At 31.1% G+C, this 24,315-nt stretch overlaps 3 protein-coding genes across 3 annotated transcripts; 2 read left to right on the top strand and 1 right to left on the bottom strand.

The window, feature by feature from the left end:
• Positions 1-242: 242 nt before the first annotated feature.
• Positions 243-6,307, top strand: PmUG01_06010600 (conserved Plasmodium protein, unknown function; the record flags this gene model as incomplete). Its single annotated transcript, XM_029003669.1, is given in 2 exon segments — positions 243-5,222; positions 5,237-6,307. 2 exon segments carry the CDS (start codon positions 243-245, stop codon positions 6,305-6,307), a joined length of 6,051 nt encoding a protein of 2,016 aa, XP_028859765.1.
• Positions 6,308-8,397: 2,090 nt separating this feature from the next.
• Positions 8,398-17,305, bottom strand: PmUG01_06010500 (eukaryotic translation initiation factor subunit eIF2A, putative; the record flags this gene model as incomplete). Its single annotated transcript, XM_029003668.1, has 2 exons — positions 8,398-8,586; positions 8,810-17,305. 2 exons carry the CDS (start codon positions 17,303-17,305, stop codon positions 8,398-8,400), a joined length of 8,685 nt encoding a protein of 2,894 aa, XP_028859764.1.
• A 4,464-nt stretch (positions 17,306-21,769) lies between these two features.
• PmUG01_06010400 (conserved Plasmodium protein, unknown function) lies at positions 21,770-23,923 on the top strand (the record flags this gene model as incomplete). Its single annotated transcript, XM_029003667.1, has 1 exon — positions 21,770-23,923. One exon carries the CDS (start codon positions 21,770-21,772, stop codon positions 23,921-23,923), a length of 2,154 nt encoding a protein of 717 aa, XP_028859763.1.
• Positions 23,924-24,315: the final 392 nt, after the last annotated feature.

Below are 24,315 nucleotides of genomic sequence, written 5' to 3'. Positions count from 1 at the left end.
CAGAACGATCTACGTTTTTGTTCCTCACTGTTATTCATTTGGCTAATTAAAGTATTCTTTTAATTTTCATATGGGGAGTTCTCTCTCTCCTATGTTGTCTCTTACTGTGTATCTTCCGTTGACTCTACCAGTGCCTCTATCGCTATATCTAGCGCTATCCATGTTACCATAAATCTCAAGGACTGCTGGTGCAAAGAACACATATGTGTGTATGATTTCTTTACATTTTTTGAGCGAGTAGAATGAGCAATCTAGAGAGAATAAAACAGAGACTAGAAGAGTCACTAGAAAAACATAAAAACAGACTGATGAAAACGAGAGAGACAAAGAAAATAAAAAATTTATTTCTGAACCATAAGACTTCTAAGGAGAACACCAATAATAAGGGGGAAAACAGCAGGTCAGTTGCTGCGGTTACTGTGGCTACTGCGGTTAATGCGGCTACTGCGGTTAATGCGGCTACTGCGGCTACTGCGGCTACTGCGGTTACTGCGGCTACTGCAGTTGTTGCAGGTAATAAAAATGGCAAAAATGTTGAATGTGCTAAAAATTCTGAACACGTTAATAATTCTGAACGCATTAATATTCTTGGCGATGTCGAATGTACCGATGCCGCTGAGAAGCGTCCCAGTGCGACTAAACGCAGGTCCACAAATGGGAGTAGATCTAACTTGCAAAATAAATTAATAGAAAGTGTAGTAAATACAAAGCTTCTTCTCATAAATAAGAAGAAAGAAATTATGCATGTTGATGATATACCGTGTCATAGTATGAAAACGAATCGTATATTGGGTACGTTAAAAGGTGTAACTTGTAAAAGTAGTAGATGCATATCTAGGGGTAAACAAGAAGCAAGGGATAAACTTAGAAATGGGAGCATTCAAAGGAATGAAGCTAAAAGTGAAGCAATACTAGTGAATAATGAGTTAGAGAGTAATATTAAGAAAGAGGACTATAATAAACGGGAAAAAACTACTAGTAGTGATGATATAGTTTCTATAAAAATGTCAAATAATAATGACGATTTTCAAAATGTATCTAAAGAAGTACGGGATAACTTAAATGATTTATTTCGAAATTTTGTAAACTGCAAAATTAATAATCTGTATGTTATAAATGGTGATAGGAGCAAATTACCCATGCATAATTTTGCCAGTGAGGAAAAGGAGTTGGAGGCTATTCAGAATGAAAGTGTTGACAAGAAGTTGGGTAAGACGGACATAGTGAACGAAGTAGACCAAGTAGATAAAATAGACAATACTGAATATATTAACTGTGCAGAGGGACACAGTAAAGAGGAGGTAACCACGTTTGATTGGGATAGAAATTACCAAATGGGGGAAGAAATAACCTTGTTTGATAGGGCTAAGAAACGTGAAATGTGTGTGGGGGGAAATAGTCCCTATGATATTGCTAATTTTAATAGAGGGGGAAAAAAAAGAATAAATGAAGAAGAAATTTTAAAAAAGGATAAAATGAATTACTTAAAAAATGTAAGCATATACTCTATAGGTAGAGGTGCTTACAACAGCAATTTTATAAAATTAATGGAAATAGAAAAAAATATGAAAAAAAAGATAAAGCAGTTTGAAGAAGAAAAAAAAAGGGGGGAAAAGAATCAAATGGGGAGGAAAAAGATAAAAGAGATTGAAGCGGAGGGAAAAAAAGAACGACTTGCTGATTCTATTACTCGTACTGCTACGCATACAACTACTCACGCAAAGAGATCATCCTATTTGTCAATATCGTCTAAAGATGAAACTGTTCAAAGCTATTCTGAAAAAAACAATGATTTTGGAACCTTTATCAAATCGTCAAAAGACTCAGTGACAGTCAACTTATCATCATCCTCCTTTGTAACTGTTACTAATACAGAAAGCGAAAATTCATGCACAGATGATAGTGTAGAACTGTTTACTACTCAAAGGAAAATTTACCTATGCAACTACTACAAAAAGATGAAGAGGAAAAAGAAAAGGACGATAAAGAAAAATATTCTAGAAAACTGTAGTGCCTGTAGTTACTCTGAAGGGGGCCATTCTTATGAAAACCATAAAAAAGGGGTTATTTCTGGTGAAGAAGCAGATGTGGAGATAGACCATGAAGAGCCAGACGAAGTGGAAGTGGCATGCTTAGATGTAGATGCAGTGAAAGTGGAACATACGGACGAAGAAACAGAGTTAGATGGTGTAAGTGCTCATTCGAAGGATCACAACAGTTTAAGGGGAAAATGTCGTCCTATGGAAAAAAATCGTTCTCCTATTCTATGGTATATGAGAAAGAGAGATGAATTGGAAAAGAGTTATAAGTTTGATAAGCCCAGGAATTCGGATAAACGCCATATGCGTTATGGAAGAAACAAACAATTTTATAGCCATCCAAATGTGGAAAAGCTTGACCACGATGAAGACACATATGAAGATACGTATGAAGATACACATGCATATGTATATGATGACAAATATGAAGATGCATATAAAGATATGTTTGAATGTGATAATGTAAAAAATCGTTTAAAGGTAGGGAAGCAAAAAGGTAGAAATGTAATGCATAAGAAGAGCAGTAGGAATATGACGTCAACCCTCCCTAGTAGATTTTTAGAAAAAAATCCTACCATTAACTTTGGTAAACACGAGTATAGCTACTATTTATCAGATGCAGGTACTTATGATGGTGCAGGAACGAAAAATATAAAGAGATTTTTAAAAAGTAAACAGAGTGAGGATTACAATGAGATGGCAATTTTGGGCTGTTCCATGGAAAACGAAACCAATAAAGAAAAAAAAAAGAAAAAAGAAAAATTAAGCAAAGGATTACATAAAAAATTGCGTAATAAATTGAGTAATACATTGAGTAATGCATTGAGTAATAAACTGCGTCATAAATTGCGTAACAGAGATGATTTAAAAAATATAAGGAACGAATTATGTTCATATGATAATACAATCTGTAGTGCACGCACGAGTAATCGCAATTCCGATAGCCATGTGTCCTCCTCAAGTGATAAATGTGATAGTAATATTTCCCATAATGCAATGAATAATCATTATAGGGACGAAGGGGAAGACAAGAAGATGACAAAGTATAATAGGATATTCTCGTCTAGAGGAAGAGTAAGCAGTTGTGAGGAGCAAGCAGCATCCACATTCGTAAGAGATGTAGTAGAAGGCAAGAAAAACAAAAGCGCACATAATTATTTAAGGGACAATATATATGAACGTAAAAATTTTTTACCATATATGTGTAGTAATAAGAGAAATAATGTAATCCTTGATGTATCAAATGAATTAACGAAGAGTTCTCAGCTACATTTTGTGCCTAATGAAGAAAGTACCTTTTTTGAAAATCATATCATTCCTTCTTCTTTCGATAATGAAACACATAAAAAAAAAATAAAATATATAAATAGAGAAAGAAAAAATAAATACATCCTTCCTTTAAATAGTATTAATAATAGGTATAATAATAGTAACGACAACGTGGAAAGAAATGGAACCAAGGGACAAGATGATATCCCTGTTACTGTTAGCAAGAAACAAACAAGTAGTAGTCAAAATTTAAATTTATCAATAACCCCTATAACATGTATGGAGAACCACAATTCTTCTACAGATACAAAGTGTTACGTATGTTCTTATCCCATACATAAGGAAGAGAATAAATTTATTTTAAAAAGGGACAGTGATATATATAAAGAACCCCAAGGTTGTCAAGCGAGCAATATGAGAAGGGGGACCTTCATTCCATCATCTGCATGTAGACAAACAGCGGAAGGCGATAGTCCCTTTCGCTCGAATAGAACTAAAATTGTGGATCGTGAATCGGCATTTTGCAATGATGGCGGCGTTGATGGTATTAGCGGTATTGGCAGTATTGGCAATATTGATCCTAGAAATAGAAGAGATGTAACACAAGCGGAGTGCAGAAGATCTAAGCATACGTGCAGTAGTTACAATAGTAGAAGCAGTAGTAGTAGAGGTAGCAGTAATAATAGTATGAGGGGAGAGGACAAAGGTGTAGAATGGACTAACTATTTAGCTTCTACTTTTTCTGATACGTCCTACAGTTTTAGAGACAATTTCACTTTTTCCACCTACATGAACAAGGTCAGGAAAAATATAAAAAATGAAAAAAAGGATGTACAGATATATAATAAAGGAGAGAATATTAAAGGAAATAACAGTATGAAAGGAGAGAACAAGGAGGTATACCACTGTGGTAGTAGTATGATTACTTATAAAGAATTTCTAGATATACTGGGAAATTGTTGTTTCAAAGGAATGAAGAAAGATGATAATATGGATGTACATAAAATGGGGCACATGATGGACAATATGAAAGACGAAGAGAAGAAAAAAGTAATTATAAAATGTATAAAGGAGTTGTACCGCCAGTATAAGAAGGGACCTTCATTTCGTCCATATGGTGAGGAGGATGATAAGAGGTGCAATGGTAAGAGAGGCGGTGATAAGAGTGGAAATGGTAAGAGAGGCGGTGATAAGAGTGGAAATGGTAAGAGAGGCGGTGATAAGAGTGGAAATGGTAAGAGAGGCGGTGATAAGAGTGGAAATAGTAAGAGAGGCGGTGATAAGAGTGGAAATGGTAAGAATGGCAATGGTAAAAATGGCAATGCTAAGAATGACAATGGTAAAAATGGCAATGCTAAGAATGACAATGGTAAGATTGACATTGATAAGAATAGCCATGATGATGGCAATCTAGCTATCAATCACACCCGTGAAGAACCTAATGTTAAAAACTGCTTCCATAATTCTGAGGGTAACGGTGTTCCGAGTGTTGTCATCTCTTATAGCCCTCAAAAGGATATGCATAACGAGAGACATATTATACACACACGCGTATACAGGGAAAAAGGAGACGAAATAAGAAATAAGGAGGAAAAGAAGGAAAAACAAATGACGTATAAAGAAGATATGTTTTGTAATCAGAAGTCAAATAGCAGTAGAACAAGAAGGGAATATTTCTTAAACAATAAAAATCGTTCCCTGAAAGAAAATGAATATGAAAATTTAAAGTCTAAAAATATAAGAAGCTTTACGAACAGTAGTACTGACTGTGAAGGATCTGCGATGAGGCACATTAGACAGCAGGAGCAGGCAAGGGTGGATGCTCAGGATGAGCAGAATGAACAGTATAAGCAGGATAAGGATAAAAGTGATAACAATGATGAAAATGATGAGAATGCAGAGGGAAAAAAAAAAAAAAAAAAAATCATCTAAAAATAAATAACACTGTTTTAAAAAAACTGTTAAAAATAAAAGTAGAGGCGATGAAAAAGGAGGATAATCAGAAGGTAGAAATTAAAGAAGAGGAAGAATTGGAAAGAGGGGGTAACAAAAAGGAAACAAAAATAATAGGACTGTGTCCAATACAGAATAATAAGCAATACCTCTTTAACGAAGTAGTGCTGTTAAATGAATATGAAGGAAGCAGTTACATAAATAAGTGTTCAATCAACTCCCTTAGTGATAGACAAAAACATGAACACAACATGAATGAAGAAGCGATCAGTAATAGAAGTCAAACAAAGCCTGTTTTTCACAATTTGTACAATGGCTATGTGGAATCTCACGCGCGGAACCGAGTTACGTCAGTCAGAAGTTCTCTTGGTAGGTCTAGTGAAGGAGTTCAAGTAAGAAATTATAATAATTACTTTGATGGATGTGAGGGGCGTAATAGTGAGGGTACGCATAGTAGTCCCTATGTTGATAACCATTCTGATAGTGATGTTAAGCGAGGCGACAACACAATTTATAACAAGACATTCTGGAAGAGAGGAGCCCAGGAAAGAAGTAGCAATAAAAATAAGTGCATAGATGGTAATAGGGAAAATAATAGTAATAGTTATAACAATAGAGATGGAAATAGAACTGGAAATTGCAATAATGATAATGCGGCATTGGCTGTGCATAAGGAAAATGCACAAAGAGATAGAAGCCAAGTAGAAATTTTAAATTTTGATGAATCATACTACTGCTATTTGAAGAACGTAAAAAACGGGGATGTATACCCCAATTCAGAAGAACCTATAACTACAACAGATAAGAGAAAATTAATGAATGCATATCTGAATGATAAAAGGAAAAGGAAAAATAGGGAAAAATATTTTTTAAAATATAACATTGAATTTTTTAAAATAGCACAATTTTTTTGCCAAGATAACTGTTTATATAGTAACTACATAAGACATATGGCGTATAATTTGATGAAGTCGAATGATGATACTGACAAGATAGCTTTTTCGATTGTTAAATTGTTTCGTTCACAAAAAAGAAATCTTGTTTAGGAAAAAAAAAAAAAAAAAAGGTGCAAAATGGGTGTAAAATAGGTGCAGAAATGGTTCAAAACAGAATTATAATCGCTGTTCCTCTATATTTCTGCCTGAACATGACAACAAGGGAAATTCAAAGTATTGTTCATACTTATCATACAAAAAAGAACTTTGCCAGTAGTTTTATAAACGATCATTATAAATGTAATAGCAGTAATGATGTTAAGAAAAAAAAGAAAATACTCAAGTCGCACCGAAGGGAAATTGAAAAGGGGTTAAATATTAAGGAAGTGCACATAAAATGGTCATACATATACAGGCAAACATGCAGACAGGCAAACAGACGAACAAACGAACGAGCGAAATTTTTACGAATAATAACAGCTGCACTCTCTTTTTTTCATGCACTGGATGAATTGTACGAGTATAATTATGCGTGCGAAAATGAAAAAAAATGGCCTATTCACTGATTTTTATTATTTTTTTTTCCTCGGAATTATGTTCTTTATGTAGACGATACCATCACTATAGTGGTCGAAAAGGATATATTATTAACAGGTCAGGTGAATTCAAGAGGAAACAACTTAATCTTAAAAATGTTGATCATGATTAACATGGGAGCGTTTGAGAGGCGCGAAGATGAGCACAGCTGCATGTATGGTCACTCCAGTGCCTATATGTCCGTGGTATGAACTAGATAAAGGAGGGACTAATTTTTTCACTACATTTTGTAATCTTGTCTTAACACTTTTTGTTTTGAGTTCACAGGTATGACGGTGCCCTCTTTGTTTTCTATCCATTCTCTTGCCTTTGTTTTTTAGCTAGTTTTTTAGCTAGTTTTTTAGCTAGTTTTTTTTTTTTTTTTTTTTTTTTTTGAGCTTTTTAGCTAGTTTTTTTTTTTCTAATTTTTTTTTTCACAAAAGCATTCAAACAAACTGTTTCAACTGTACAGCGCGCAACTTGAGCATTTAGTGTATTACAAAACATGAGGTGCGTGTTCATGTCAATTATTCAATGCTCATTCATATTCACAAGACAATACGTAAAATTAAAAGAACCGATAAATGATCATTTGTAGTAAAAAACTATGCGTTATATAATGTGACATACTTTTAATCAAGAGGAGGGTTAGAAACCTATACAAATGTAAATTATTCAGTGTTATATATAACTAACATTTGGTTGCTTTTATGAATATATATTTTTTTTTTTTTTGTAGTAGGAGTAAATATAAAACTGGAAACTGTGCCGCTTTGTTTACTCCTTTACGTGAAGAAGGGGAAACACAGTACTTACACCCATATACATATATATATATATATACGTGTGTGCATGAGCAAGCTGGGTATATCCTCCACCACAAATATACGTGTGCATGTGCATTTTATTATGCATTTACCACTCCATCATGCGCAAAGACGAAACAAAATTTAACGTTAAAAAAAAGGAATGTCTGAACATCTTTGTGTTGTAAAATGTGCACATATATATATATATATATATATTTTTATCATCTTTGAATTATGCACAAACGACAAAACAAAAAGGGGGAAAAATTTGGAAACAGAAAAAAAGGAAAAAAAAAAAAAGTAAATTGGCAGAATTCGTAGAAAAGTAGCATTGCAGTAAAATATTGCAGTTGTGTATGAATATCACTAACACGGCGATAAATTCATACATATATGTAAGTATATACATGTACGTATATACATGTACGTATATACATGTACGTACATACATGTACGTATATACATGTACGTATATACATGTACGTATATACATGTACGTATATACATGTAAGTATATACATGTAAGTATATATATGTACGTATGTGTATGTATGTGTGCATACAAGCGTACGCTTTTCCTCAGTCCTTCGCTGCACGTACCCCATTTGAAAAAGAAAAGGTGAAAAAAAAAAGCATTAAAATGATACATACATATATATATATATATATATATATATATATATATATAATAATGTGCCAAGCAAATATAAAAACGTACCATGTCTGTAGGTATTTATATAAAAATGCAAAAAAAAAAAAAAAAAAAAAAAAAAAAAAAAAGGGCATTAAAAGGAAATATAAGAAAAAGGACAATTTTCACAATAATTCTTCTTCCCATTGTAAAATTGGCTGTGGCTTAGGAACAATTGTAAATGGTTTATGCGGAGGAGGAAATAATTTATTTAGAGCAACAAATCTATCCGAGTCACAACAACGAACAGGTAACATGGGTTCAAAGTACCCCATTTCACTCCATATTCTCATTTCGTTTAAAAAAAAGGGACCCTACACAAAAAAAAAAAAATATGCATACAATAAATAATGTGCAAAGTGTGGCACTAGATCGAGTACAGAAAAAAAAAAAAAAAAAAAAATACAAACATATGTAGCGTATATACAAACATATATGCGTGTATGTACACATTCATACATACATAAAACATCTACATATGCATACATGGGCGTATAAATGCAGGAAGATCACTTCCTTATTTTTTCCCTGGCGTACCTGCACAATACCCTTTGGATCGACGTACTGCCAGCACTTATCCCTCAGGGCATCCGGTCTTTTGATCTCTTCCATTTCAAACATGCTACTGGATTCATTTATTTTTTCAGATACGTTTAAACTTTTACTTGAACTACTTGTTTTATACATACTTGGTTCTTTGTCAAATAACTGCTGTTGTGATTGCTGATGACTTAAAAAGTTTTCATTGCTTTTATTTAATAGAAACGACTTTCCGTCATTCTTGTTCATATCATTTAGCATGATATAATCTGTATGTATGTTTACGTTATCTTCATCCTTTTGCTCGTCCATATTATTTCTCATGTGAATTATCGCTTTCGAGTTGCTACCATTCGCATTTTTATTTTCCTCATCGATAAGTAGCAGCTTCTCTGCGTTCGGCATTCGCGCGTACTCACTTCCACTGTTGCTGTTGGTACTGCCATTACCATTTCCACTATTGTTATTGTTACTGTTACTAACACTACCTCTGCCAGTATTATTGTTGTTACTATTGCTGCGGCTATTACCGTTGGTGCTACTTCTCGGTGGACCAAAACATTCCTCTGGACTGTGGTTCCCATTTTTCAAATCTACTTTAACGCTTTTTCCAAATGAATTGTAATTACAAAAGTGTACGTACTCATCACTATGTTGTACGTACGGAAAGTGCTTGATATTATCGATGTGCTGCTCCTGTTCTTTTAGATGGTCAGGAATATGACTTATAGGAAGTATGTCCGATTGACCTTTTATTTGATCCGTAATGCTTCTTGCATTGTTTAATTTCTGTTTTACCTGACTTGTACAGATAATTTCGTCGGTCAGGTTATTTGGGTACCCATAATTCATCTGGTCAGTTACTCTTGACATGCTCGTTTGTTGCTGCGACTGATGAGGTGGATGTTGTTGATGATGTTGTTGATGATGCTGTTGATGATGCTGTTGTTTGTTATATAAGTGAACCATGCTTTTTACCTTTTGAGCCATTTCTTCATCCTGCATGCTCTTGTAACTGTTTAAGTGCAAATTGTTATTTACCTTCCTCGATATGGAATTAGTATTATCATAGTAGTCTTCATTGTCTATCATCATATCATTTTGTAAATCATGTTTCTTTTTCTTTTTTAACATATTAAGTAAATAAAATTTTGGGGTTACCATATGGTTGTTAATGTCTCTATCATCCGCAATATCATTTTCAATCTTTTTATTTGCTTTGTTCGCATGGGATTTGTTTATAATGTTTAGAAGGGGTGAGGAGCAAGCATTGCTTCCTTTGCTTCTACTACTGCTGTTGCTATTATTACGATTGGCACTACTACAATTAGCGCTACTGCAATTGGCACTATTACAATTGGCACTACTACAATTGGTATTATGGTTATTCCTCGTGCTATTGATTTTATGACTACCCCTTTGCATGGCATCAACATAATTCATAGTCACCGGCGTGTTATGATTATGACAACTTGCAGCATTATACACATCTCCTCCTATTCCTCTTACTCCTCCTTCTCCTTGCATGTTTTCATTCAAGAAATTCAGGTTGTTATTATGCTGGTCATCTTTTCTGCTTGAATAATTAATATGACAATTCCTGTAATTGTAATCATTATTCACTCGTCTTAGGATATTTCTGTTTGGAAAATCATCATTTAAATACATCTTACTTAACAAATAATTTTTCTGTGTATCATTTATATTCAATTTGTTTAGAAGCATAAGATTTTTTTGCTCATCCCCTGCATTCATTGCATTGATGTTCCTAAAATTCTCATTCATTTTTTGTATTATTAATTTTTTTTGAAATTCCATGGGGTCACCTCCGCCAATGTCATTTCCATTTCCACTTCCATTTCCATTTCCACTTCCACTTCCACTTCCATTTCCATTTCCATTTCCACTTCCATTTCCATTTCCATTTCCATTTCCACTTCCACTTCCATTTCCATTTCCACTTCCACTTCCATTTCCACTTCCACTTCCATTTCCATTTCCACTTCCACTTCCATTTCCACTTCCACTAATATGGTTGTCATTACCGCTACTATTACTACTACTGTTTGCACAGTTATGACTTTTATTTTTCACCAGATGGTTTCCTGCGCTGCTTGGGTTATTTCTACTGTTCCAGTTTACCGACTTGTTATTACCTGAACCGGTAAGGTGACTTAAATTCCTCGTGGAAGAGGTATATTCTGGATGTGCAACTATTAAATTTTTTTCTAAAAATTTATCTATATTATAAATAAAGTGCACAATACTTTGTTTATCATAGTGTTCCCTAATAATTTTCTCCTTCTTTTGTTGATACAAATTGTCATGATGTTTTAGAATTACAATAAATTGTTGAATGAGTGACTGATATTTGTTTTTATTATTTACAAAATGTTCCTTCAATAAATCATTTGCATAATCTAAAATTAATTTTATTTCCTTCAACTTGAGTATTATTTTTTTTTCTTTACTAATGCTTTCTGTACTGTTCATAGTAGTAGCACCTGGATCTGTAGCAGTAGCCACAGCTGTTGATGTAACCGTAGCTGTGGTTCGTGTAGCAGTAGATACACTAGTTACACCAGATGTACCAGTTACAGTAGATGCAGTAGATGCTGTTGCGACTTCGGTTTTATTCACCTCGCTGCTCTGATCATACGTTTGAATTTTGTAAAAAATTAAGTACAGCTTTAGTTGTATCTGTTGTATATTTAGCGAATGGTAACACTTCAACAGTTCACATACATCTAGGTTGTCCAGTTGCATCTTAAGGTTTGGTGCTATCATCATCATCATGTTATTATTACTGTATATTCTATTTGGAATAGTCTTCTCTTTACCGCTTAAACCTGCAATGTGTTGTTGTTCAGTGTTCTGCTTATCAATGTTCTGCTTATCAATGTTCTGCTTCAACAGCATTTCTTTCATGTGAAGCTCTTTCCTGTACTCATCGCTTACGATGGTGCTACTACCTTCTCTTCCTTTTTGTGGGCTATTACTATAGCACCCTTCAAAAATATAGTCCATAGCTTCCCTCTTCAGGTTCATCTGGTGTTCGTACTCGTTCCTCAAATCGTTCCTCAAACCATTTCCCACACTGTGACCCTCACCGTTACTTGTACCATTCCTTGCACCGTTCTTCACACCGTTAAGCGTATAGTTCAACTCATCGTTCATGCAGCTCCTACTGTTTGTTATACCCCCCAAATTTGCAATAACACTATTACTATCGTTTTGCAAAAATGTATTTTTTCCCTTGGGGACGATGTTGACCTTGGCATATGGAAGTACTTTCTTAAATAAATTTAGTATATCCTCATTGGACTGAATATTATTTGCATTCGTTTCACATCTTGCGTTATCAATAACTAAGCTGCTGTTATTTCCACCAATGCAAAAGTTACTACTACCATCTATTACATTATTATTGGTATTATCATTTCCTGTTGTTGTATTACCTTGAAAAGACTCAGGAATTATACGTACATGATTTTCTGCATAATGATAATCATTCGATTGCATAGTTTTTATATTATTACTTATAATATTCTGATGATATATATTATTATATATGTTGTTATTTCTTCCTGCACTGTTAATATTATTTACGTGAATGAAATTGTTTCCATACATTTTTTCGACATTTTCTTTTTGAACTCCTCCAATTAGCATATTATTATTAACATCTTCAACTACGCCAATCGTTTCTGTAACCTTATCCCCTCCAATTTTCATCCCTCCATCCAACTCGACCTCCCTCATAAACCCTTCTTCTTTAGAATTATATTTATTATTATTTAAAATTTTATGCTTGTTATTAATTAGTTGGCTTAATAGTACATTGTTACTTAGCTGCTCCATTAATACAGCTTTGTTGTTATCATTCATATTTTTTTTTTCGTTTTTCAAAAGGGTCAACTGTTTGAGTAGTTGTTCGCTCATGGTTGTCATGTTATAATTAGGAGGGTAACCATTTGCACCTCTATCTCCAATGAGACCAATACTGCTATTACTGTTCATGCTAGTTAAACTGTTTCCACTCGCATCGATATGCTCCTTATGTGTACTACAATCCATATGCATAGTATTTCCAGAAAAAAAAGCTACCCTGTTATTATTACCTCCCCTTTTATGCATGTTCATAATATTTTCTTTGATATTTACACTCACACCATTATCTTGTGACACCTCATATAATAGTTGTTGTTGCTCCATGTTATTTTGAATACTCGTTTCATTATTAATATAATTTTCACCATTGATGCAATTTTCCCTTGACGTGTAATAATTTGATACGAAGTTACTATTTTTTAACTCCTTGTTATTATTATAATCGCTCTCACCACCTTTCATTATTTTCGAAAATAAATTTGAAAAATTTGTACTGTTACTGCTTATTACTCCGCTGGTATGGAGTGCTTCGTGGTTAATTAGGCTCCCTGGGTAGTTACCAATGTTCGGAAGGTTACTATTAGGCGTGTTCGTATTAGGAAGTTTGTTATTTGGCGGGTTATTGTTAATTGTGTTACTATTAAGCATGTTACGATTCGATGGGATACGATTGACATAGTTACAGTTGGGACTGTTTCGGTTTGGGGAGTTACTCTTGGCAGAATTACTTCTAGCTGAGTTACTGCTAGGCGCGTTACTACTTCCGACATTGCTACTACCTGCATTGGCAATTAAACCATTCTCGTTATCGTTTTTCTTTTTTTTTTGCTTTTTGCTTTTATTTTCTTTTTTATTCTTTTTATCATGGTTCTGTTGTTTCCCTTCCTCAATCATATTTTCTTTGGAAGATTTACCTTCATCCTTTCCTTTCGTTTTATTTTTCTGCCCTTTGCCTTTATCTTGTTCTTTTTTCGGTTCATTTCTATCATCCTTGTGCAGCTTTCCTTTGTTTACAATCTCTTCCACAGATGCATTATAACCGTGGTTGTTAATGTTATAGTTATTATTATTGTTAACATTACTATTACTGTTTATCTTTACAAGCTCCTCATATACATTTATGCCTTTACTATTATCTTTTAAGTTGTTGTATGAACTAGATTTGTCCTGACTACCTAAACTGTTACTGCCTTTGGGACCTTTATCATTGTATTCCAGTTCATTAGGATGCCTTTCCTGTTGTATTGAGGACGTTAAAATGGATTTATCAACATCTTTTTCACTTCGCATGTCTTTTTCACTTTGCTTCTCATTTTCACTTTTCTTCTCATTTTCGTTATCATTTCCCTTTTCTTTCTTTTTCCTTTTCTGCTTCTTCTTATCGTCTACATTAGCATCGTTATTTTCGTTCGGTTTATCATTTCCACTAGGAACAACACTATTATTTTGCATAGTTTCCTGCTGCTTTATTATAACCCTTTCAAACTCCTCGTAGTTGCTGTACATTAACTTGCTACTCGCATGTCCTTCCGTGTTATATTTATCCCTACCTTTCTGATCACGTAGGTGTAGCACAACATGATCATTACCGTTACTGTTAACGTTACTGCTAACGTTACTGTTAAGGTTATCACTAACATTATTATTTATTTTACTATTGCTGTTACTATTCTCGCTACTGTTAGCATTGCACATATCCATGATATATTGCTTTTCTGTGATACAGCTCGATCCTTTATCATGTTGACTTTCAGCACATGGCTTTTCATTCATATAATCAACATATTTTGCACCAATGGCATTGCTAAAATTGCCTATATTGTTAACTTGGACCGCACCACCAGTATTGGCAATTCGCTTGTTCCTCCAGTCTACATCCCAGTCGTATGCATTTGCCCCCTTCTCTAACTTCTTTTTTCTGTTGGCATTTAGAGCATTTGTGGGGGGTGCACCATTAGAATTGGAAGTGCTAATAAGATTAGAAACATTAGGGTTTGGGGCGCTAATATTTGCCATGCTCATATTTGCAGCGTTCCGGTTAGCATTGGCTTGACCGATGGCTTTGCCCAATTTTCCCTTCGTCTTCTCATTGCTGTCAGTCCAATTTTTTTTTAGTGCACTTTCGTCATACATGTCCGTGCTGTTTGCATTATTACAGTTACTATTACTGTTATTGTTATAATTCCTAATATTGTTATCATTACCGATACTATAATTAGTATTACTATTGCTGTTATTGATGTTGTTATTGATATTGTTATTGATGCTGTTATTGATGCTGTTATTGATGCTGTTATTGATGCTGTTATTGATGCTGTTATTGATGCTGTTATTGATATTGTTATTGTTATTGATATTGTTATTGATATTGCTATTGATATTGCTATTGCTCGTGCTTACGCTACTTGGGATATGTTGCAGAGGTGTAGCACCACTATGATTTGCTGCAGCTAGCGCAACGTTATGGATGTTGCTTTCTGCATTCAAGCATTTAATTTTGTACACACTCTTTTTGCTATCCTTTAAGTTAGCCTGAGGTTTGGGCGGCTCACTGATGGATCCAGGAAGAGCATTTTTCCATTGCACATTGTACAGCTCATTAAAATTAAAGCTATTAACAAGATTTCCTTCATATGTATAAATCTTAAAGGTGTTTTCAACCTTCATTCTAGGGTATGTAGATGCAGTCATGAAGAGAGTACCATCACTAGACCAGTCACATAAGACAGTACATGGTTCTCTATATTCTTTAATTAAAATAATAGAATCATTCTTATCTTTATAATAAAAGTTTATATCTCCTGCTAAATTCCCAAATCCACCTAATGCTATCATATTTCCAAAGGGACACCATTTTATAGTATTTTTATATGGTGATACTATTTTTGATTTTATATTTAATTCATGATCATATAAATAAATAACACTGTTAGATTTACCTTCTATAATTAAAAACTCATCTTTTGTTTTACTCCATTTAACATCTTGAGCTACATTTTCATTAATTTTTTTTATATTTATATTTGGGCTAACTAACGAACAGTAATAACAATTACTAACGTAACCATATGACTTATTCGTTGTGTCGTTTGTTGACACTAGAAATATTATGTGCTTTCCGCTAAATGACCATAAGCAATTTAGATTGTCTAGATGGTCAAAACTTTTTCTTAGAAGTAATTCTATATTTACTTTGCCTAGCGAAGCGATTATTTTGTTTTCTTGCTCTTCGTTGGCCTTTGCCGTTCCCCTCTCCGATGCACCGCCACTAGAAAGAGCACCAATAGATACAGAAGCAGTACTAGCTGAGATCGCCGCATACATGGGATCACACACCAAACTGCTCTCGCCTTTTGAAAGGACGTCCTGAGTGGCAATAGTAGTAGCAGTGGATATAGTATTGGAAGAACTCTTTATTATATTATGGTCCTCCTTTGCTGTTTTTTTCCCTTCCTCTGTCGTCTTTTCTTTCCCTTTTTCTTTTTCATTTGGTGTATTAATTATTCCATTATGTCTATTCTGTAACCCTTCAATTTTGTACACATATACATCCCCTAAAAAATTATTTTTTGTATGTACTACAAAATACCTAGCATTGTTTTCATCAATATATGGGGATACATATATAGCTATAACATTAGGATGATTCCATGTGAATATATAATTCTGCGGTATATCTATATCATCTAAATTATAAACAACATTATTATTATTACTATTATTACTATTATTACTATTATTACTATTATTACTATTATTACTATTATTATTATTATTATTATTATTATTATTATTATTATTATTATTATTATTATTATTATTATTATTATTATTATTATTATTATTATTATTATTATTATTATTATTATTATTATTATTATTATTATTATTATTATTATTATTATTATTATTATTATTATTATTATTATTATTATTATTATTATTATTATTATTATTATTATTATTATTATTATTATTATTATTATTATTATTATTATTATTATTATTATTATTATTATTATTATTATTATTATTATTATTATTATTATTATTATTATTATTATTATTATTATTATTTTCTAATAATTGTAAAGTATCATATACATATATTGCTGACTTTTTTTGTAAAAAGAAGTAACTATCATCTTGAGTAAAATTTATTAAAGGCCAGTCACTACATATCTTTTTTTTTATTTTAAATGAACACACCACTTTATTATGTATTACACTCCATAATAAAAGATTACCAACGTTTACATATGTTTTGTCATCATATGGAAAAAAAAATACTATATATTTATTATTTGATGACCATTGTACATGTTTTATTAACTTAATATTATTATGATCAAATAGTTCTTTATATCTTTTTGTACATGTAATTTTATTTATTTTTGCGTTTTCATTATCTCCATAATTTGATATTAGTAATAAACCTTCTATCGAATGTAAAAGTAAAAAAGATTTTCCATCACATGACCATATAGCATCGTGTATGCACCCATTGTACTCAAATATTATCTTACTGTTATATTTATTTTCTTTCTTTTCAAATTTGTACAGTCGTATTCCACTCTTCGATCTAATAAGCAGTTCGTTCATCTTTCTCCCCTTCCAACTGTCGACTCATGCGTCGCATACATTAGTGCGTGTGGAAGTGGTATATATAAGTACGTAAGTACGTAAGTATGTGGGTACGTAGGTACACGTATGTGCGTAAGTATATATATGTTCGTAAATATGTATGTACGTATATATGTACTTGTGTTTGTTTGGAAGAAGCACCTTGATGGAGTTATAAATATTCGCCTATTAAGTTGGCTTTCTTCTTTGTTGGTAGTATTCACATGTACAAAATCGAGCAAATGATAATGTATGGAAAGTTTGTTCTGATAATGTTATATATGCTGCTTACGTTTTCAGAATTGTTACGCACGCTCACGAGCTATGCTTATATGTAATGCATGTACATATGAATACATATACGTCACAGCATATACGCAAGCATATATACATATATATAAATATATATATATTAATTTATTTATATATATGTATTTAAGTTGAAGGGTGCCTCCCGGAGTAACTAGAATCATTACTTAACGATTTCCCTTCAGTAAGTTTTAGTCTATTTCTTGAATATTCCAACAATATCTTCACTTTTTGTTTTTGTTCTTTGCTCTTCAACTTTTTTTTTTTTTTTTTTTTTTTCTACTTCACCCTTATTTGTTTCTTTTTTCCCTAACTGTATTGTATGTATTAAACAATGGAAAAAAAAAACCAAAAAAAAAAAGGGAAAAAACAAAAAGGAAAAAAAAAAAAAAAAAAAAGCGAAGAAAAAGGCAAAGAAAAAGGCAAAGAAAAAAGGATAAACGAAGAAAACAGTAAAAATAAGGATAATGAAAATGGTAAGGAAAAATTACTTTTTGACGTGTTCTTCATTTAATAAATCAAAACATGAAAAAAAAATTTATACACTTTAAAAAAAAAAAATTAAAGAAGTTAAAAATTTAATATGCTATATATATATATATATATATATATATATATATATGGAATAATATAATATATATTATATATTATTATGTACATTTATCAAGATATAAACTCATTAATTAAAATTTGAATAATATTTAAAATAAAATTTAAATGTTTATATTTTATTATATATAAAATATGAAAAAAAAAATAAATAAAATGAAAAAAACCATTCGTTAATATTTTGGTATATGTATTGATTCATAGTCTTTTTTTTCAACTTTAATTTTTTTTTCTTTAAACACAAAAAATTGCTGTCACGTATACGTATAAATATGTATACATGTATATTATATGTATATTATATGTATATATATATATATATGTATATATATATATTTATTTATTTATATATGTACATGTTTAATATACGTATAACATTACAATTTATATATAATATACATGTAACATTATATTATATATATTATGTATAGCACTATATTTCAATCAATATGTATAAATATATAATATATACAGCATTATATATATTATGTATAACAGAGCATTTGCATATGTGGTATAATTATTTCATTATACATATATATATACATATATTGCACGTATACATACATATATACATATATATATAAATATATGCATAAATATATAAAAAAAATTATTTTTTAGACTGTATTTTGAGATGTATATGCGCCATGGTATATAATATGGTATTTAATATTTTTATTCAGAATTTTTATAAAATTGAAGAAAAATGAAAAACAAAAAATTTTAAATATGATGAGTGACAAAAATGACGAATAGCATAAATTACATTAACCAATTACGAGCATAAATTATATGTAATATATTACGAATAACATTAATTACAAAATAAGAATTACGAACATAAATTACGAATAACAGATTACGAAAAACATATTACGAAATACATATTACGAAAAACAGATTACGAAAAACATATTACGAAAAACATATTACGAAAAACAGATTACGAAAAACATATTACGAAAAACATATTACGAAAAACAGATTACGAATAACAGATTACGAATAACAAATTACGTATTAAAGGTTATTTGGTAAAATATTTCCTATCTTATAAGAATATTTATAATTTATAAAAAGTGATGTTCTCAAAATGTTAAGATGTTTTGAATAATTTTAATTAGGGTGTTTATAAAAATTTTAAGCAGTTCATAAAAAAAAGACGAAGCACAAATGGTGTTAAAAATTTTTCATATTTGTTATTTGATTTTTTAGAAATAAAGTGAGAAAGGAATAATAATAATTTGAAGTATATTGCTTCAAATTTTGTTCATAACAAATTGAGATAGTGATACAATGCATTTCTTAAAATGACCAGATTAAAATATCATAAAATTTGATATAAAAAAGTGTTCAGCGTGTTTATATATTCGTATCAATTCTGCTCTTTTTTATATGCTTTCAACTTTTCCTTTTTTTCTTTTTTGTGTTATATTATTTGTATGCATTATGTATATATATATATGTATGATGGTATATGTATATATGTTTAGATGATATATATGAAAACGTAAAGGTTCAAACGTGTATAATCCTTACAGCCCTGTATAAACAAACAACTATATAAAACTGCGCTTTATTGACAGGGCTATGGAAAAAAAGATATATGGTCACATTATATCTGTAAAAAATTGTTCTATTTTTTTTTTTTTTACTTTATTATTTTCTATTATTTTATTATTGTTTTTTATTATTTTTTATTATTTTTTATTATTTTTTTGTTATATTTTTCCCATATGCATTAATACATAACGCATATACATACTTCCATGGGTACGTTTTTACTCCATTAATAAGACAAAATGGTTCTTTTTTTTCTTTTTTTTTTTTTTTTTTTTTTGTAGCTACCATTTTTTAATGTTGTTATTGCATTAATTTTAGTTTAATTCTTACAGTTAAAATATGAGACATATATTTTTTTATTTTTGTCTCCCTCTTCCTATTATATTTCCCCATTTGAACTTGACATCCATCCTTTCTCATTTAACCCACGTAACATAACTGTTTTTCGTTGCCCGTAAAACGTATATACATATATATACATATATGTATACACAAAGTTACATGAACTCGTACATGCATATGGGGAGTTTTGTAGCCCTTGTATATTTTTTATTATAAACGATGCAACGTCAAAGGTAAAAACAATACATATACATATATATACGTACATTTGGAGGAATCTGTTTTGCTGAATGATAACTCCAAGTGAACTTTGATAATGCTTTCAGTCTGTTCTTCCATATATATAAATATATATGTAGTAGGCCCAAAAGAGCCCCCATATTTACACATTGTACATATGCGCCTATGTGTGTTATGATAGCTGTTTTCTCCGCAACGTGATGCAACAAAGATATGTCGTACGGTTTTGTATTTACATTTACACATATATGTGGTAATAATAGTTCTTTCCTGTGGCTACTCCATCTAAATACAGTTTGTAAAAAGGGAAATATAAGAAGTACCTTCACCTTGCACATACAGGCATATAAGTTTTACACGTAATATTTTTTTTTTTTTTTTTTTTGCATTTATTTACAATTTACGTAAACATTCACAGCTCCTCATTTTACAATGCAATATATATTTTTTTGATCTTAAAACAAAAGACAAAAACGGGCTATTAATCTATATATCATCTTTCCTCTTTGTGGAATAATAACCATATTTATTTTATTTTATTTTATTTCTCTTTTTTTTTTTTTTTTTGATATTTTTTCTCTTACTAAAATAAGGAAAAGGCAACACTGTTTTGAAACCCATACAACATGAACAGTTAATAAAAATGAACGAGGTCAGGCATGTTTAAATTGCTGCATTGCCAAGTTCGCGTAAAAATATATATGTATATATATATATATATATATATACGTTTGTGCGCCACGAAATGTATATCCTTTTTTTCGTTGTCATTAATTAGTTTTTTCTTCTAATTAAAAATTTGCCAAAGTTCACTCACAAAATGAGCAACGGAGTTACATGCTGAGCTACTTTTCGTGGGTGCAATTATATAATTATACATTTGCGTATATGAATACATGCTTCCTCCATATGCATGGTTACTATTGCTTACGTATACATGGCTGAACATAATAAACACTTTGTAGATATTCGAATTCTTTTGAGGATAAATATAAGCTCCGAAAAGTTGTTCAACCTTGATGACAGAAAAAAAAAAAAAATAATAATTATAAAATGAAAAAGAAAAAATGATAAATGAAACATTGATAGAATGAAAAAAACGAAATTCTACGTTGAATATTATCCTGAACGCTTCAATCCTTGCAATGCTTCTTCCAGCCTTCATGTTAAAGGCCCATATTGACGTGAAGACTGATACGAAGATTAACTTAAAGGTGAGCGGGTAGTGAGAGGTGGGAATCAAAAACTGATTGAAGAGAGTAGCGGAAAAAGTAGCGCATACATACGTACATAGGTGTACATAGGTACATACGTATGTGTACATATATATATGTACATATAGGGGAGTGAAAAATGATTTTTGGGGGACTGTGGAAAATGTGGTTGGATAGTCATGCGGTAAGAAAATATGCAGTGAGTCAGGTAATGACAAAGGGATGGTCGTTTTCAACAAAAACAGCAATTGATGTTGAGAATAACATTATAAAAAAATTAAAAAATATGGATGGTAAGAACATAAGTTATGGAATAAAGAAGAGTGTAAAATATGGTTTCATTAATAAAAGGATGTTTGATATATATAACGAATTAGTTAAGAAATATCATAGCAACTTTAATTTATCAGACCTTGTATTAATACTACAATCATATGCTTTATGTAAAGAGAGAAATTTTGAAATCTATTCTACCATAACAAATAGAGCATTATATTTATTTAAAGGAGAACTAATAAAATACGATTCATCCACTTTTGATAATATTTATAAATACATTTTAGCTAGTAACCAGTTGAATTATACAGATTATGAGTTGATAACAATTTTTTTAAAAATTATTAAAAAAAATTTAGAGTATTATGGAATGAAAAAAATCTGTAATATGTTACATGCACTATCGAAACTGAAGATAAATGATGAAGAACTGTTGCAGTTATCTAGTATTTATATATTAGAAAATTTTGATAAAATGAAAATAAATTTTGTGAACCATTTGGTTTCTGCATATTGTAAAAAAACGAATAAAAATTTTTCAGAGTTATGCTTTAAATTAATTAAGTATATCTATGAAAACATTAAGTTCATGGACTCAATTTCTATATACAATACTGTAATACAAATCAAGCATATCATTGAAAAAGTGAAAGAGGATAAACGATATTCAACATACCTTTTTGACGAACGGATAGAGCAGGTCATTGGAGGGAATACCTCAAATGAAAGGAGTCAATCATGTAGAAGCGTATCACATTGCAACAATAACAGCGGTAACATCGGTAGCAGTGATAACAGTGGTAGTAATAACAGTGGTAGTAATAGCAGTGGTAATAATAGCAGTGGTAGTAATAGCAGTGGTAGTAATAGCAGTGGTAATAATATCAGTGGTAGTAATATCAGTGGTAGTAATATCAGTGGTAGTAATATCAGTGGTAGTAATATCAATGGTAGTAAAAGCAGTGGTTACAATAACAGCGGTAACAGCGTCAGCGGCGATAGACAAAAATGTCAAATGGGGGAACCGCGTGCGGAAATAAATGAGAATAGCTTTTTATATAGTGGTACAAACGGGGCAGAAATAAGCGCACAAAATGGTGGAAAAGAACATATTGTGTATGGTGTAAACTTAGAAGACAAGTGTTACTTGAATGGGAATAACAAATCATGTAGTGAAGTAAATAATGACACACATAGGAATAAAAATATTGTTAAAAATATGATCCCTCTTTTATTTTCTAAAGTAAATAGTTGCTTAGCATTTTTATCCTTAAAGCAGTTAGTTAAACTATTGCAGGCATATAGAGATCTAAATTATTTCAACTACCAGTTTATATATAAAAGATTATTACATTTTCTTTTTTGCAAACTACAAACTAATAAGACTAATGTAGAAGACTGCATTTTAATACTCGAATTTTTTACCATTCTACCATATGTGGACAAAAATATGGAGGGAGTTATAAACATCGTTATGGAAAATTTAGAAAAGGATCTCGTGTTCAATTATTCACATATGTATCGCTTACTCTCATGTTGTAAACAACTCGAAATTTACAATGATAACATTTTATCAAAAATGGATTGCTTAATATTTAAGAATAAAAAAAAATTTGAAAAATATTCTACTTCAAAAGATTTAAATTTATTTTTGCATTTTTATAATAAAAATTTACAAGAGTGGGAAGAAATGCTTACGTTTTTGAATATCCTCCTTGAACGAAAAGAAAAAGAACTCAAAGAAAATATTAATGATGAACATGTCAGCTCATTTGCTACTCTTGTGGGTGAAAATGAAAGAAACATATCAGGGATACAGAATGCCGAGAAGAAGGTTATCATATATAAATACAATAAAATGCAAAAATGTTTCAACGAAAATGAAAAAAGTGTATACGATAAAAACAACACAGAAGAAGGGACTACTCCTTTGTTGGAAGACTACTATTCTTCCTCCTCTTTGAGCAATACAAAGGGAGTTAATGAAAATATAACAAATTATTTATACATCAACTTGATAAAGGATAAACAGGCGCCTTAAAGTGGTGCTTATTTTCGTGTAGAATTTTTTTGCATTGCATATACGTGCATACCAACGTACGTATACACGTATAGGCTTACTTACAAATATGCGTATACTTATATACACATGTACATATACATACGTATATAATGGGCATATATTATTTTTTTTTTTTTTTTTTTTTGGCTTATTTCAAAAAAAAAGTAGACGCATTAAAAAAGCATGACTAGGAGTCAAAGCGGAGTGAGTCGTTTTCTCATATGTACATGCGCACACGCATATGCGAACTTCTGTAAACACACACGTGCATATGTCAAAAACTAAAAAATGAAAAGAGAGCATTCATGTTTGAACTACCATCGATTGACCTATCGCTGCTAGAACTTCCGCCGCTCGAACTCCAAACATTT

Source organism: Plasmodium malariae, assembly GCF_900090045.1.
Source record: "Plasmodium malariae genome assembly, chromosome: 6".
NCBI lineage: Eukaryota > Apicomplexa > Aconoidasida > Haemosporida > Plasmodiidae > Plasmodium > Plasmodium malariae.
This window is presented reverse-complemented; position numbering and strand designations above follow the sequence as displayed.